General features: G+C 40.1%; 1 protein-coding gene across 4 annotated transcripts in view; it reads left to right on the forward strand.

Moving 5' to 3' along the window:
- The window catches only part of LOC127595906 (moesin-like), a 29,279-nt gene extending 16,238 nt beyond the window's left edge, over positions 1-13,041 (forward strand). Inside the window, exons 3-18 of one of the 4 annotated variants that reach the window (XM_052057898.1) lie at positions 262-1,957; positions 2,037-2,104; positions 2,770-2,817; positions 3,016-3,099; positions 3,174-3,269; positions 3,429-3,551; positions 4,015-4,166; positions 4,254-4,337; positions 4,410-4,556; positions 7,124-7,220; positions 8,400-8,563; positions 8,697-8,827; positions 9,001-9,161; positions 9,721-9,813; positions 10,995-11,225; positions 12,137-13,041. In XM_052057898.1, coding sequence (XP_051913858.1) covers positions 2,075-2,104; positions 2,770-2,817; positions 3,016-3,099; positions 3,174-3,269; positions 3,429-3,551; positions 4,015-4,166; positions 4,254-4,337; positions 4,410-4,556; positions 7,124-7,220; positions 8,400-8,563; positions 8,697-8,827; positions 9,001-9,161; positions 9,721-9,813; positions 10,995-11,225; positions 12,137-12,301 — 1,806 coding nt within the window. In that variant the 5' untranslated portion in view covers positions 262-1,957; positions 2,037-2,074 and the 3' untranslated portion in view covers positions 12,302-13,041. Of the gene's footprint in view, positions 1-261; positions 1,958-2,036; positions 2,105-2,769; positions 2,818-3,015; positions 3,100-3,173; positions 3,270-3,428; positions 3,552-4,014; positions 4,167-4,253; positions 4,338-4,409; positions 4,557-7,123; positions 7,221-8,399; positions 8,564-8,696; positions 8,828-9,000; positions 9,162-9,720; positions 9,814-10,994; positions 11,226-12,136 lie in introns of those variants that run through there. The other 3 variants (XM_052057906.1, XM_052057912.1, XM_052057921.1) reach the window with 3 other exon arrangements.
- Positions 13,042-14,929: the final 1,888 nt, after the last annotated feature.

Consider the following 14,929-nt stretch of genomic DNA (forward strand, 5'->3'; position numbering starts at 1 on the left):
CTAGCTAGCTACAGTATACGTCTAGCTAGCTAATGTTCTAATATTATTAAATTTAATTTGTACAAATGTTATTTCAGACGCGTATCAATTTGGTAGCCCTTCACACAATCAGGACACATGAAGTAGCTCTCACTCTCAAAAAGTTTGGTGACCCCTGAGATAAACTATCACAAATGTAATAGTGGCCTAAGACTTTTGCACATGCTGTATATCTTTTGTTACACCAGCCCTGAAACGTTTCTGATCCACTTTGTGTTCCAGCCACGGGTGTGTGATGTAGCATCATCTCAGATTTCGGAATCCTTCACGAACTGGTTTGGCAAAGCCTGTTAGAGGCAAGTGCTGTTGCTTTCGCTCAACGTGTCTCCAATATAAGTTTTTATAGCCTGGATAATAAATTGAAAACACACCAACTTGTATACAGTGAATTACATGCAGCGAAAAAATACATTTAATATCATATAGCAATATGCTGCTACTGTCTAAAAATAAATTGTCTGTTCAAAATCTTCTTAAATTTTGGCCAAAAAATATAATATCACAATAGTTTTGTGACGAAGTCTATCAAGCAGTAAATCTTCAATTGATATAGCACTTTTCCTACAAACATTCTGCCTTCCAGGGTCGGTTGACCAAGGACACACACATGCAAACACAAACAAAGAAGTACACTGATGATCATAAGACTCAGGAATATTATTGAGGAAGAAAGATGGGGGCACAGAGAATTCCCAGAATTCAGTCATAAAATACCGACATATTTTTGTCATTTCGTAGGCTTGTGATTGAAAGTTTTACCGCTGCAATAAAATGTGGTAGATTTGTAACTTGGTGATTTATATGGGAATGATAATATTCTGGTTACTTGTTTACACAGATATTGTGGAGGGGTTTTTTCAGATTTTTGTTTATTCCAGATGCCCTGCAAATCTATTGAGAGTTAGGGCAAGAAAGTCAGCTAATACCCAAGCCCAGGCATAAATCCAACACGTTATTCCAACTTCTCCCCCAACATTGCCAGCTGCCTCACCGTGTCCACTTAAGACCACCCCTGGGCCCTGGCTGGGGGCCCCAAAACTTTATGATGGGCTTCCAAAACCTGTGGTCCTGTTTGAAATCCTGCAATCACCTTCCATCCTTTTGATCCAGGGGTCCTTATTGATCTTTAGTATTACAACCCAATAAATTGACTTAATGACTGGTGCCATATTTGGTTGGAGCTCTTTCTGTCAGTCGGTCTTTCACAGCCAAGCTGCTCCGCCTCGGCACTACCGTAACCCCAGTTCTTTTTTCTATGTGTCAGGGGTCCCTATTGAATACCAAGATTTCAGGGAGTTCTTGGCCACGCCGCTGCTGGCTCAGTTCCCCCCTGAGAGAATGGCCATGGAGAACTTTGCGGGGAAGAAATGTAAGATTCTGAGGCTCCCCCATTGCATCCCCTAGTCTCAAAATTACTATAAAGACCTACCATCCACTTCCTCTCATCTCCTCTCATTACTAAAGGCTAAACAACACTTTTCTGAAATCATTAGTTTATGTGTGAATTTTGCTGTTGTGACAACTTAGTCTACCACACGGGATGAATAAAGTATATCCAGCCATCAACCCTTCCATTGCGATCCATCTATGTATAGGTCTATCTGTTTTTAAAAAAAACTGAAAATTGGAATCAAAACAATTGTAGAAGACAAAGATTACGGTGTCTGTTCAAGGTAAGTGACACATGATCAAAATGTAATGAGAAGTGTTCTCAGATGAAGTCTGCCTTTGAGCAATGCTTGGGCCTCAGGCTGCCTTTGGATTAAATGAGAGGTAGGTACTTGGGAACAATGCTATGTTCTTTTCTCACTCCGTCTAATCCTTGTTGGTATTGCAAGCAGTTTCATATGACTCCACAGAGAAAAAGAGACAAGCGTCGCTAAGAATTGTTTTACGACAGACCAGAAAAATGTCAACTGTGAGTATCAATTTTTCATTGTTTGTGTCAACATTGTGAATGTAGGCTATATGTTTCAGGATGTTTATGTATTTAGTAGTGGTTTGGAATTAACCCCATAACCTGTTGGGTTGAAAAATGAGGCACTGTAATCGACAACAGAGCAAGGTAAAATGCATTTTAAAGCACGCTCATTTGAGCTAACAAATTGCAGGGTGGCAGTAGGTTTTGATGGTTATACTGTTGTTGTTGACAGAAGTATCTTGCTTTAGGCATTATATTTTCTTTTATTCCGTCCTCTCTTGTTAGGATAGAAGTATAAATGCAGAGTTGAATGGGAAACATTGTTTTAACTAGGGGTGGGAAATGCAGATGATAATGTCATGCTATTTTGCCGATGATAGCGATAGTGTCACAATATGGCAGTTGTTTTGATCATTTATTGCCTGGAAGAAAATAATCGGTTCTGCATCATGATGTCTGTTGAATTGAAGACAAGGAAACTCATGGAACACAATGAACTCAAATACGTTTTTATTGCTAACCAACTTTAGATTTTGATAAGTGCAGTGTAGTACATGGAGGAGAATCACATCACATTTAAAACTCAAATTTGTCATTAGAGCGCACAATTATATTTAGTTTCATCGAACAATATCAAAATGTGTTGTATGGTGGTGCATCAACATTGTATCGTAAGATGTGGTAATAAAACATCGTCACACACTGACATTTTTCCCCCGCCCCTAATTCTGACCCATTCATTACACAATTCTTATCATTGAATGAACCCCGTCTAAAAACCTATTGTGGGCTTCATTTTTTGATTGTAGCCTCCACCAACGTCTTGTGAGTGGATGCTCCTGGTTGAACAGAAGAATGTAAGGAATTCTCTTTTGCTGTCCAAGAACCAACACATTGACCCCTAGTTTCAATGAGCGTACAAAGAACGCACAAAATAAGTACCGGTAGTGTTCATTTCTACTCATTTGTTGCTCGTCATCTCCCTTGCAAAACCTCTCCAGTGACGATTGCGCAACGGGGGATATTTTCCTCCTGTATCTTGTGTGTTCCGGTAGATAAATGTTCGGGTTACGAGCATGGACGCCGAGCTGGAATTTGCCATCCTGCCCAGCACGACTGGCAAACAACTTTTTGATCAGGTACATTGTTTACCACCTGCCAATTGGCCCTCGTTCAACAGCAATCTTATGCCATTGTTATTGCCACTGTCTAGATAGTGAAAACAATCGGACTGAGGGAAACCTGGTTCTTTGGTCTGCAGTACCAAGATAGCAAAGGTTTCTCCACTTGGCTAAAGCTCAACAAAAGGGTAAGAAGAAAGTTTAGGTGTTGGCTTGTTGGCATTTCTCTCACATGACCCGCTCAATTAAAGCCTTGACAGATGCTCACAAATGTGACTTTCTTGATCCGTTGAGGTTAATTAGCCGCTTGCTGTGTTGATCCCTTTGTTGGGGCGTGCCGATCCCAGGTGACCGCTCAAGATGTGAAGAGGGACAACCCTCTGTTGATAAAGTTCAGAGCAAAGTTTTACCCAGAGGATGTTGCAGAAGAACTCATCCAGGAGGCAACACAACATCTCTTCTTTCTGCAGGTTAGTGAGTACACAACCTGTGGAGGTGATCGTAAAGCAAACAAAATAAACCAGCATCTCAAATTATTTATCTCAAAAAATTGTAACAATTTCGTAAAATATTCATACCTCAATCCAAATGACTAGTATGGCTAAAAAAATTTGCATCCATGTTAAAGGTGTAAGTTCAATATTTAAAAAAAAAACACTTTCAACCGGTTGGTTTTAGTTTTATGGTGGTACATTGTAGAGGCGCAGACCAACGAGCAATCTCAACTGAAATAGATATCACAAAAATCTCTGGGGGTTCCCCAATGACTCAGGCATAAGGTTATTATTATCTTGGTTTTTTTCACAAGGGAGTTCATGTGCATCAGATAAACCTCTGAAGTGATGCGGGTTCTTCTGTGAGTGAATTAGAATAATATCAAGACTAACAATGCAACAAAGCAAGTGCAACAACATTTTATTTTTTTTGCTTTAGGTAAAAGAGAGCATCCTAAATGACGACATTTACTGTCCACCGGAGACTGCAGTGCTTTTGGCCTCATACACGGTTCAGGTCAAACATGGAGACTTCAAGAAAGATTATCACGTACCAGGCTACCTAACAAGAGAGAAGCTGCTTCCCCAAAGGTAGCCGGTCCGTCCCACGGATACAAACTTGAACTTTATTGAATCATCTGGATTCTAACCGTGTGTCACCTTCAATGATAAACCCAGGGTTTTAGAGCAGCACAAACTGAATGAAAATCAGTGGGAGGAAAGAATTCAAGTGTGGCATCAAGAGCACAAGGGAATGCTAAGGTAACCCAGCAACAACGCACCCCTCCCTGCAAGTAAGTCATTCAGTCTTCATGACATGACTCCTTGTCACAGGGAGGACGCCTTATTGGAGTACTTGAAGATAGCTCAGGATCTAGAAATGTATGGGGTCAACTACTTCAGCATCAAGAACAAGAAAGGAACTGAGCTCTGGTTGGGAGTGGACGCTCTGGGCCTCAACATATATGACAAAAAGGACAAGTAGGTCTTTAACTCCCAGCTGGGACGATTGTTCATTTAAAACACTCTTCAAATGCTCAAAACTCTGCTAAATTCTTTCTGCTAATCAGTCACTAAATGATGTCAGATTCAAAACCAAATCTAATTTCAACTCTTTTGAACACATCTGGAGCTCAATTCATTACATTTCTTATTGGCCCAGCAAGGCTTGAAATAAAGAAGCACATTCGCATTACAGTTTGCAAGGCAAAATTCACAATTTGCACCTCAATCACACAATTAAACGTAACACCGTGAATGGGAAATTGCCGTGGCAAAATGCACAAATGTTATGAAAATCACTGAATGGCTAACTTGTGTTGCCTATAACATGTCGTGACTGTATTGTGCAGTTCACATTAGTTCTTCTTGCGGCTACAAGCTGTCTCCTTCATCAAACCACGTGGCAGTCATTACACATTCAGTACTTTGGATATCAGCCCACTTGCGACATCACCGGCTCTGGGCAGCATTGTTGCTAGTATTTTGGCAGCCAAAATAAACACAATCACCATTTACTGAACATGTTTTCAGACCATATGTGAAGGGTCGCGCCGTGCCTTCGGAATGACAACAATGTACGAGTCCATCAGTGGCGTTGCGAAGCAACGGACGGGACTTCAACGCTGTACTTTTAGTTCATAAGCAAGTTTGCGGTGGCAGTTTGCTTGCCACGGTTCTTTGTAACAAAGGCATTTTTACTATGTTGTGGGACAAATCTGGTCGTTATACTGAAGTTTATGTTATAAAGGTTTTCATTGTAAGCAGAATCAGCAGATGGAAAATCAATGATGAGAAATCGGGACTTTGAAATGTGAACGTTATAGGGGTGTGAGAATGTAAACGGAGTACGTTGAAAAGTGGTTTGACTGTATTTGTCAAGCTTTACATTGTATCTTGTTTTCCCCATCAATAACTCGAAATGGGCCTCCACAGGTACACTCTAAGGCACAGTGTAGTGCTGACCTGGCTAGCAAAAAACCCCTCATAGTTCTGAGGTTGAGAGTTCAAATCTGGGCCCTGGCCTTCCTATGCGGAGTTGGGTCCCAGTGTTTGGTCCCAGTGTTTGTGTGGGTTTTCTCCGGGTACTCCGCTTTCCTCTCATATTCCAAAAACATGCACGGTCAATTAATTGAAATGTATCTCGGTGTGAATGGTTATTTGTCTATTACGCACATGTGCGCACACACACACACACACACACACACACGCACACACACACACACACTCGCGCGCACGATTTATTAAGCGCAGCGACACACCACGATGCTCAGTTAGTCGATTTCAGTTTGACACTGTACAACGGCATTATGGCAGAGCGCGAACGAAGTCATCTGTGGAGCTATTTCAACTCCAAACAGCCAAAATGTGGTTTTTGATAGAACCTTGTGAAACGCCTCAGGTTAAACCACAACACAAAATGCAAAGCATTTATGAAGAAGAGGGTCCATTGTCATTCCTTGGATGCTGCAGGCTGATCACAATTTACTCACAAATTGACTTACTCAGTGTGAAATGTGGGCCTGTTTATTTGAACCTCAGGCAGATATACTCGCTGGAAACCATGACTTATTCTGTTGTGTGCATGACATCAGGCGGATGTATAAATTTATTGTGCTTCTGGCCATCCAATTGTCAATGTAATTGTTCTGCCGGTCACTATACATCGCTGGCATAGATACAATAGATAAACAAGGATGCATTACTACGATTAAATAAATCATATTTTTTGGACAAATGTGGTGAAATTGGCATGGCAAACAAGACTGTGTTCTTAGTTGCCTTTACTTGTTAAATAAATGAATAAAAATACTTTCAAGTGGGGCTGCTACTAATGATTATTTTAATAATAAATTAATCTGGTGATTATTTGGCAATTAATTGATGATTTGGATTTAAACGCATTTAAATGTCCATCCCTTTATTCAAAGTGACAGTGCAGAAAATGCATAAACAAAAATTATTTATGATCCAGTTATTTTAGTTTGGTTCGCAAGATGTTGATCATTGCTTTCCAAAGTAAAAGCGCATTTTGAATCAGTCCACTGTCATGGAGGACAATGGAAATTGGGAAATGTGTTGTGTTGGGAAGCTGAAATTCGCATGAGCATTTGGCCAACCGTAAGGGAAATAAGGTACCTAAATGAGTGATTGATAACACAAAGGAATTATCTGTTCAGTTGGTAAGCAATTAGTCGTTGCACCACTACTGACAAGTTCAAAATAAAGACGTAAATAATTCTGCTGCCTTGTATTCTTATTAAGCTGTGATTTGAAATACACTCCCGTACTTTTTTTACATGCACCTCGTAGATGGGTTCATTTACACAAAGTATTGGTATCAGATCGATATTGCCAACACTGACTTTTTGAATTTTACTCAGTATCTGATTGCAAGGGAAATCTGTGCTGTCCAACATAACTACCTACTGTGCTAAGCCTTTTACGAGTCAAAATGAAATTATCCTATGAATGTTCACGTGTGTGTATTGTTTTACGTGATGTTTGAGTGTCTGGACTGTTTCATCAAGTATTCCAATATTCTGCAGGCTGACCCCAAAGATTGGCTTCCCCTGGAGCGAAATCAGAAATATTTCCTTCAATGACAAGAAGTTTGTCATCAAACCCATTGACAAGAAATCTCCGGTATGGAAAAACTGATACGCGAACATTATGTACACGTTGACAGGCCAGCTCTTAAAGTAGTCCCCACGGGAATCTGCAGAGGAAAAGTGTTGATTCCACAGCTTGAAACTTGATTTTTCGCGAGCAATAAAAAAAAAAAAGTCATGAAATGACCAGTAATAAAGCAATTTAATGCACTCGTGAATTTGAATTGTTTCAAGAAATGATCTGCATAACCAAAACACCGTTGAACTTTGTGGTTGTAAAATAATCAACATCAGTATTCTCAACATCACTTTAAGGCAGATTTATTTCATAGTAATTATTATTATAGATTTTATTTTAGTGATTAATAATGTGCTAAACATTTTACCAAACAATCAGAACAAGTGATATTCAAGAAAGATGTCAGCATACCGCATACAGTTTAATATATGTAATTTCCTCAGAATAATTTCTTCACCTCCTTCGTTGATATCAGATTATTATAAACTGAGCCCCTACGGGTTGGATCACATTTAGTTCCGTTAATACTGCCGCTTGTCATCATCTTTTGCATCTGTCAATAAACGGCAGGCTTTGTGCGGATGTGTTGAGCTAACGTTTGAGGACACAATTTTTTGGGTCGTGTGAAACAAAATACAATTAGCCCTCACGTCCTGCAGTGTGAACGTAGCCTCTCTGAGCGCAACATCTTTCTTATTTCCGCGGACTGATTTCAATTTGGCAAAGAGGTTTGAAATCCACGGCAAATTTTTCGATCGTGGAGTCACGGATTCCTGCAGGGGACTAATTAAGAATTCTTATTTAAGAGAAATGTATTTGGTCTTTTGCAGACAAACCAAATGTCACGATGTTAGCCGTTTTAGCTTGAGTGAATGACCTGCATAGAATGTTTAATCTTCGTTTTATGAGCTCGCAAATGTTTTAGCCTTGAAAGCCTCTCACAACTGCTACCGAATGACTACTAAACGGACATCCTGCTTCGAATCTTTTCACTGTGCCTGTCAACAGGTGTAGCACATGCCCAGGGGAAATTCTAATGTTACCACGCGCGTATATTCCAGTTTGTACTGAAATAATGATCACAAATGGCACATGTCCAGGAAGTCCACAATATCAAAACTGTCCAATGAATAAGAATCTAAGGAATTGTGTCATCAATCAAAACATAAATGCTTGATGCTTTTTGTGTGAAAGGACTTTGTTTTCTATGTACCCCGTCTTCGCATCAACAAACGCATACTGGCACTGTGTATGGGAAACCACGACTTGTACATGCGCAGACGTAAACCTGACACCATTGAGGTGCAGCAAATGAAGGCCCAGGCAAGACAGGAGAAGAACAAGAGGCAGATGGAGAGGTACAAAGTAAAAGGCAATGATTAGTACTTCTCTTTTTTTTAACAGTTTACAGTGTGTTCTCTGTACTTCAGGAAGAACTGTCAGGGGATGGAGTTGTTTCAGATGTGTATTTATGCACAATTCTCCTGTCAGGGCTCTGCTTGAGAGCGAGAAAAAAAAGCGTGAAAATGCTGAGAAAGAAACCGAGAAGATTGCTCGTGAGACCATGGAGCTCGTGGAGAGATTGCGACAGATTGAGCAGCAGACAAAGAGAGCTCAAGATGGTCTGACAACTTTTTGAATATAACAATTGATTGTTTGCGAACATTTAAAAAACAAAAGTGGCTTGGCAAATTGAAATATTTATGATTTGAGAAATTTGTCCTAGAGACCATGTACAGTAACAGTGGTGTGTATGCTGCATTGTGAATTATGTTTGCTGGATGTTGAATTTCAGAGTTGGAGGAACAGACTCGCAGGGCACTTGAGTTAGAGAAGGGGAGGACGCTCGCACAGGAGGAAGCCGAGAGCCTGGACAACGACCACAGGGCTGCCATGCAGGCTAAAGAAGCCCTGCTCCAACTTCCGCAGTCAGAGATGAAGAGTCAGGAAGAGCTGGTACATGTCCCCAATTTACCGTTAGACGAACCTACTTTTATGGAATTGTATGATTTGAAGTACGTCTGCTTTATTACTGTACGAACGTGCTGACGCTAGTTCATGTATGTCATTCCCACATGCGCATGTCCACCGGCTTTCATTTGGTTGCTTCTGAAGGGGGCGAAAGTATGACTGTCTGTCAGAGAGAAGGCGCTCCTCTGCACTTTGAAGAATCTCTTGAAAACTCATCTCTTTTGAGAGCATCTCCTCGCCTCTCTTAACACCTTAACATGTGTAACTAGTCTCCACCTTGCAATGCTTCACTATTGTGACTAGTTTCAAGTAAAAACAGAGCTACCGTGCTTCTACTATTGTGTGAGACAGCAAGAAGTAGGTATTATAGATTTGGTTATTCACATGAATCCAGGTGTGCCCCACAGAACCCAAGAGATTGCGTCCACACAGGCACACGCACATGCACACGCATTCAAACCTATTGTCACAACAGAGAGAGCACAGTGACCTTAGATTAGGAGCGCTCTTAACTCTTTCCCCATTTGTGTGCACCTGTGGATAGGCCACTGAGCTGGCAGAGCTTACCTTGAAAATCTCCCAGCTGGAAGATGCCAAGAAGAAAAAGGAGGAGGAAGCACTGGGATGGCAGAAAAGGGTGAGAATTAACGGAAGAGGAAAGAGCCAGATAAAGGAGGAATCAAAATGAGCTAAGAGGGATGTCAGAAACTACTAAGGGAACAGGGTATAAGCGAAGATATATAGAAGAAAGGATTCCAACAGTGGCAAGAATATGACAAGATTGTGAAGTTATTGGCTTTTTTTTTTTATGAACCACAGTCTGGTAAATCTATGTAGGACCCAACATGAAACCCTGGATTTAGATGCTCACATTGAAATGGGTCATTGTTAAAATACAGTAGCCGCATATTCATTTTCCGACCCTTTAATCGGTAACAGTGTCCCCAATTTTTTTTATAAAAAGCATCCTGCATTTTGTCATGAGGTACACTTTCACATCCAATTGACATAATAATTTGCAAAACCTAAATCGACTCCCAAACCATGCAAACTCAAATGATAAATATACATGTTTTGAATGCATAAAACATTAAATGGAGTGTACTTATATTACACTTTATCTACTGCCCAAACTTGGCATTCACTCATTGACACACACACACACACACACACACACACACACACATTCATACACCATTGGGAGGTTGCCGCCATGCACAACGCCACCCAATCCACTGGGAGCAAATAGGGCTTAGTATCTTGCGCAACAAGGACACTTAGACATGATTTCACGTGTTGAGGATCAAACAACCTTCGAGGACGACCACTCAACTGCCTGAGTTGTGCGAAGAAAGAAGCCATGAGAAATCAAGCAATCACCTGCCCCGTTCAGGAGTGAAGTTTAAATGTTAACTTTTTTTTCCCCCACTGGCCAGCGACAAGTCAGCTGGTACAAGCTCCTGTTCTTGCTCACTCAGTCCGTGACCCTTAATTAAGAGTGGTAATTTAAAAAAATGGATGGATAATCAATTCATTTATTTTATTACTCCCCATTCCAGCTTCTTTTGACTCTCTTCATTTTGGGAATGTGTACCTAATGTTTTTTCCAGTGAGTAATAGTCAGGAGAAATGTTCTGTTCAGCATAGGGAATGGATGAGCTTACACTGACAAAAGGCGGACATGGCCCTCAAATAAATCAACATTGTCTCATTGTGGATGTAAATACTGTAACTACTGTGTATGTTATGGCTGGCGAGGATGTAAACATTTGTAAAATACCTCCACTTCCTGAAATATGTAAATGTGTATGTTGACAGGCAATGATGGCAGAAGCCGATTTAGAGAAAACCAAAGAGGAGCTAAAGTCTAAAATGGGAATCCACATCCAGGATTCTGCCCACCCTCACATGCATGATCACGATGAGACAGATGAGAGCAGCGCGGAGGCGAGCGCTGAGTTAATGTCTCCTGGCACCGTACGTGACCGCAGTGAAGAGGAAAGAGTCACGGAGGCACAGAAGAACCAGAGACTGCAGAAAAACTTGAAGGTATGGATCAAGAAATATAGACCTGGCTGCAGTAGTTTGACGCCGTATTCCTAATAGTTAGATTTTGATTTGAGATTTAGATGTCTCTCCGTCGCTGAAATGTGTCCCAAAAAGATGTTCGTCAAAGAATGAATCCTTTCACTCAAAAGCTTCCCCCATTCAAAGTAACTGTTGGATATCCAGACTGACTTGGAGATGATTCGTTTTTTTGTTAATGGTTTCCAACTAACCTGTGCATTACCCAGAACACTCGGTAACCTATTTGACAGCACATATATTTCTGAGACATTAACTGATTATATATATATATATATTTTTTTTACACCATTACTAAACGATAGACGACGGTGACTTTGATGTGTTTAAAAAAAATGTTAATCCTACAATTGCAATCAAATGATAATGTGTGCAACTGACTATGGTTTATGACTAAACAGCTGCTGCAGTCCTTTCAAATAGCTTGGCCGCACCGATGCCACCTCTTCTGCTGTTCATGGTGTCCGTTATGTTTGCTAAATTTGTTGGGGTTTCCGTTCATACTTGTTTGTGTATGTTTTTGATTGCGTTGTTAATTGACATCTTAATTGGCCCCCAAAAAAGCATCTCTTGCGAGGAACTAAGTGCACTCGACATAATTAAACGTGTTGCAGGTAGCTTGTCATTCAAGTGGTTTCATTCACGCCGAATATGTCATCCACAAAGTCTATTACTCCTGGAATAAAATTGGACTCCAAGCAAAACAGGATACCGTACGATGTTGCATAGAATCTCCAACACGGAAATGGATTTAATAACTACGGACAAAAGAATGTTGTCAGATTGGGATTGAGGGGAGGGAGGTGGGGGTGGGGAGCCTTTTGAATAGTCTGAGCGATGAGGATTTCATTCTGTGTGTTTGTGTTCTCTTTCAGTTCCTGAGTACTGAGCTTGCTCAAGCTGTAGACGAGAGCAAAATGACCGCAAATGACCTGATCCATGCTGAGAACGTAAAGGCCGGCCGTGACAAATACAAGACCCTACGTCAGATTCGTCAGGGCAACACCAAACAGCGCATTGATGAATTTGAGTCCATGTGAGAAATGTCCACTGATGGACTGGATTGGATCAAATACAGAAACAGACGTAGAGTAGTACTGAATTGATAAGATGATTGCATCTAAGAACGAATGAATAGACTTCATGAAAAAACAATATACTGTGACTGAATGCTCTTGATTTAAATTTTACGTCTGAGACTTAGTCTGTGAGAAAATTACATGAGTCACTGGAAATGTACACTCACCAGAATAGACCTGCAAAATCTAACAAGAGCCTATACAAAATATTTCTCACATTTCTGCTACATTTCCAAGGATAAAAATTCCTGGTTTGATTGACACCGACGGGGGTAGTCCAACTACAATGTAAGGCTTTCAAATACGTTTTTTCCCCCCATTTTTAGCCAAGGAGTGGAAAATAAAAAGTGTATAATTTTCATGATGAACTCATTGTTCAATTCATTTTTAATACACAGCTCTAGTGTTGAATGTCAGTGTGCAGGTATGTGGTGTGTAATGTATCAGAGCAGTCTTTTCTGCTTTATTGACTTGGTATTTTTAGGTCGCTATGAACTATTTCAGGGACAGCAGTTACTACAGTGGACAGCTTATATGTTATCATGTTACAAGGTGCATGGAAGGGTTAATGATACAACTGAATCACCGTTTTTCATTTTGCTCTCACCAAATGCGAATGCTGTTGTTCTGATACCATTTTTGGGACCCGACATGGTTGTGCAGTGTCAGCCAATGTTGATACCGTACTGATATCACGCTGTGTGTATATATTCTTGATTTGTAAAGGATTGCATTCTCACTGGGATGTAAAATCATTCATAGTTCATAGTTAAATCATCACTTGTGAAGTATCTGCAGCAACATAGTAAACGGGTTCCAGCTCCAAGCAATTCTCAATTCTGATTCTTTTTGAAAATGTGCATTGGAGGGCAAGACACGAGAATGTTTATTCTTATCTCTCACTTACCTGTTTTTAACAACTTAAACATCACTCGGAAGGGTCGCTGGCCATCCCAAAATCCTGAAAAATCATTGATGGTAAAAGTATTTTTACCTATACAGTAAAAATAAATACAGCTTCACAAACCTTTACCTAGACACTCAAATGTTAGAGATGCCGATGTGGCTCTTTGCCTCCTTTGATTTTTCCATATGCAGACCTTGGTTAAAAAAAAGGGTTGGACACCTCCAATTTAAATGAAAAAGCCAAACAGATCATTTTCAATTAACTCGTGTTCATTAAAAATGTCAAATGTTAATTCTACTTAATCATATCTTTTTTTAACAAGTAATAATATCAAACATATAAAATGTATAAGTTATTCAGAAAATGTTTTCTCTTTCGTTGGAGAGCTTTTAAATGTTTCTAAACTTCATGAAAATAGATTTACAAATGAGTGTGCCTATGTTACAGAGGTCACACTATTAGGCTTGAAAGAGTTGAAGTTTTGAAATTAAAAAAAAAACATGCTTTTTTAATACTTTGACTACAGACCATGTTGGGTCCATCGGAGCTTAAATGTTCACGAAAAATTCTGCCTCAAATATTTATTAACGAAAGAAAGAAGGATGTCTGTCTTCTCTTGACGATGCACTTTTTGTGTGCTATCAGACTAAATATTTACCCATCCAAGATGTTAATGTAACAGCGCATGTGAAGTTTTGTGTTTAGTTAATGTGTCCATCAAGTAAGTTTCATCCATCCAAAATGTTTGTAACAATTGATTTTAATTCTTTGTCAAGTGAAAGCAAACATGTCTTGTAAATGTGACACACCACAGAGAAGAATGTTCTAATATATCCGGCCAAATGTTAATGATTAAAAAAGAAAAAAAAACAAGTATATAAAATAAGGCTTCAAAGTTATGATCATTCGGGGCTTTTTGCTGCGCTCAAACACAGTGTCTATGCTCAATGGGCAGAAAACACGGCTCGCTTGGCTTTCTCCTGTCACTCAAATATCTATCAGGTGTCTTTCACCTCCTTACATGTTCGACCTGCAAAACATAGCCACTTAAAGCCAAGGGAACTTTCAACAGGTAATCAAAAATGCACCCACAGAAAAATAGGATCCGGGTCCGGGGTTTAAACGAGACCCAGACACGCTAGCAAAAACAGAAAAGAAAACGTGCATTGTCTCAAAGCAGTATGCTATTATAGCTATTAATGGAAGTCATTTTGGGTCTTATTTTTTTCTTGGCATTTTTACATTTGACCAAGCAAATACATCAAAAAAAGAACCACGTGTGTGCCTTTGGCAAATGATGGCATGAGTCTATTGTCAGTGAATTTGGAAAAGGAGTTATTGTACCCCATCCGGTGGTGGGGGTTACATAAGATTCAACGCCACCCCCCGACCCCTCCGCCCCTCCCCCCAACCAATTCTTTGAGCACAAGACCCTGTTGTTAAAGCAATTCTGCTCGGATGATGAAATCGTTTTCATCAATTTTAATCATCTACCTAAACTGGAAGTGCTTTCACAAATGAGATGGGGTTGGGGGCAGGGGCAGGGGTAGGGGGTTGTGTCAGGGAATGGTTGTCAGAGTCTTCAGTCAGGTGAGAGACATTCGTTTTTGTCGCTTTGTGAAGTACTTAGTCTTGCTTTTGAAGTCTGAAAGTTGCCACCCAAATCAAGGATTGATTCATTG

Source organism: Hippocampus zosterae, chromosome 1 (genome assembly GCF_025434085.1).
Source record: "Hippocampus zosterae strain Florida chromosome 1, ASM2543408v3, whole genome shotgun sequence".
In the NCBI taxonomy this organism is placed as follows: Eukaryota; Metazoa; Chordata; class Actinopteri; order Syngnathiformes; family Syngnathidae; genus Hippocampus; species Hippocampus zosterae.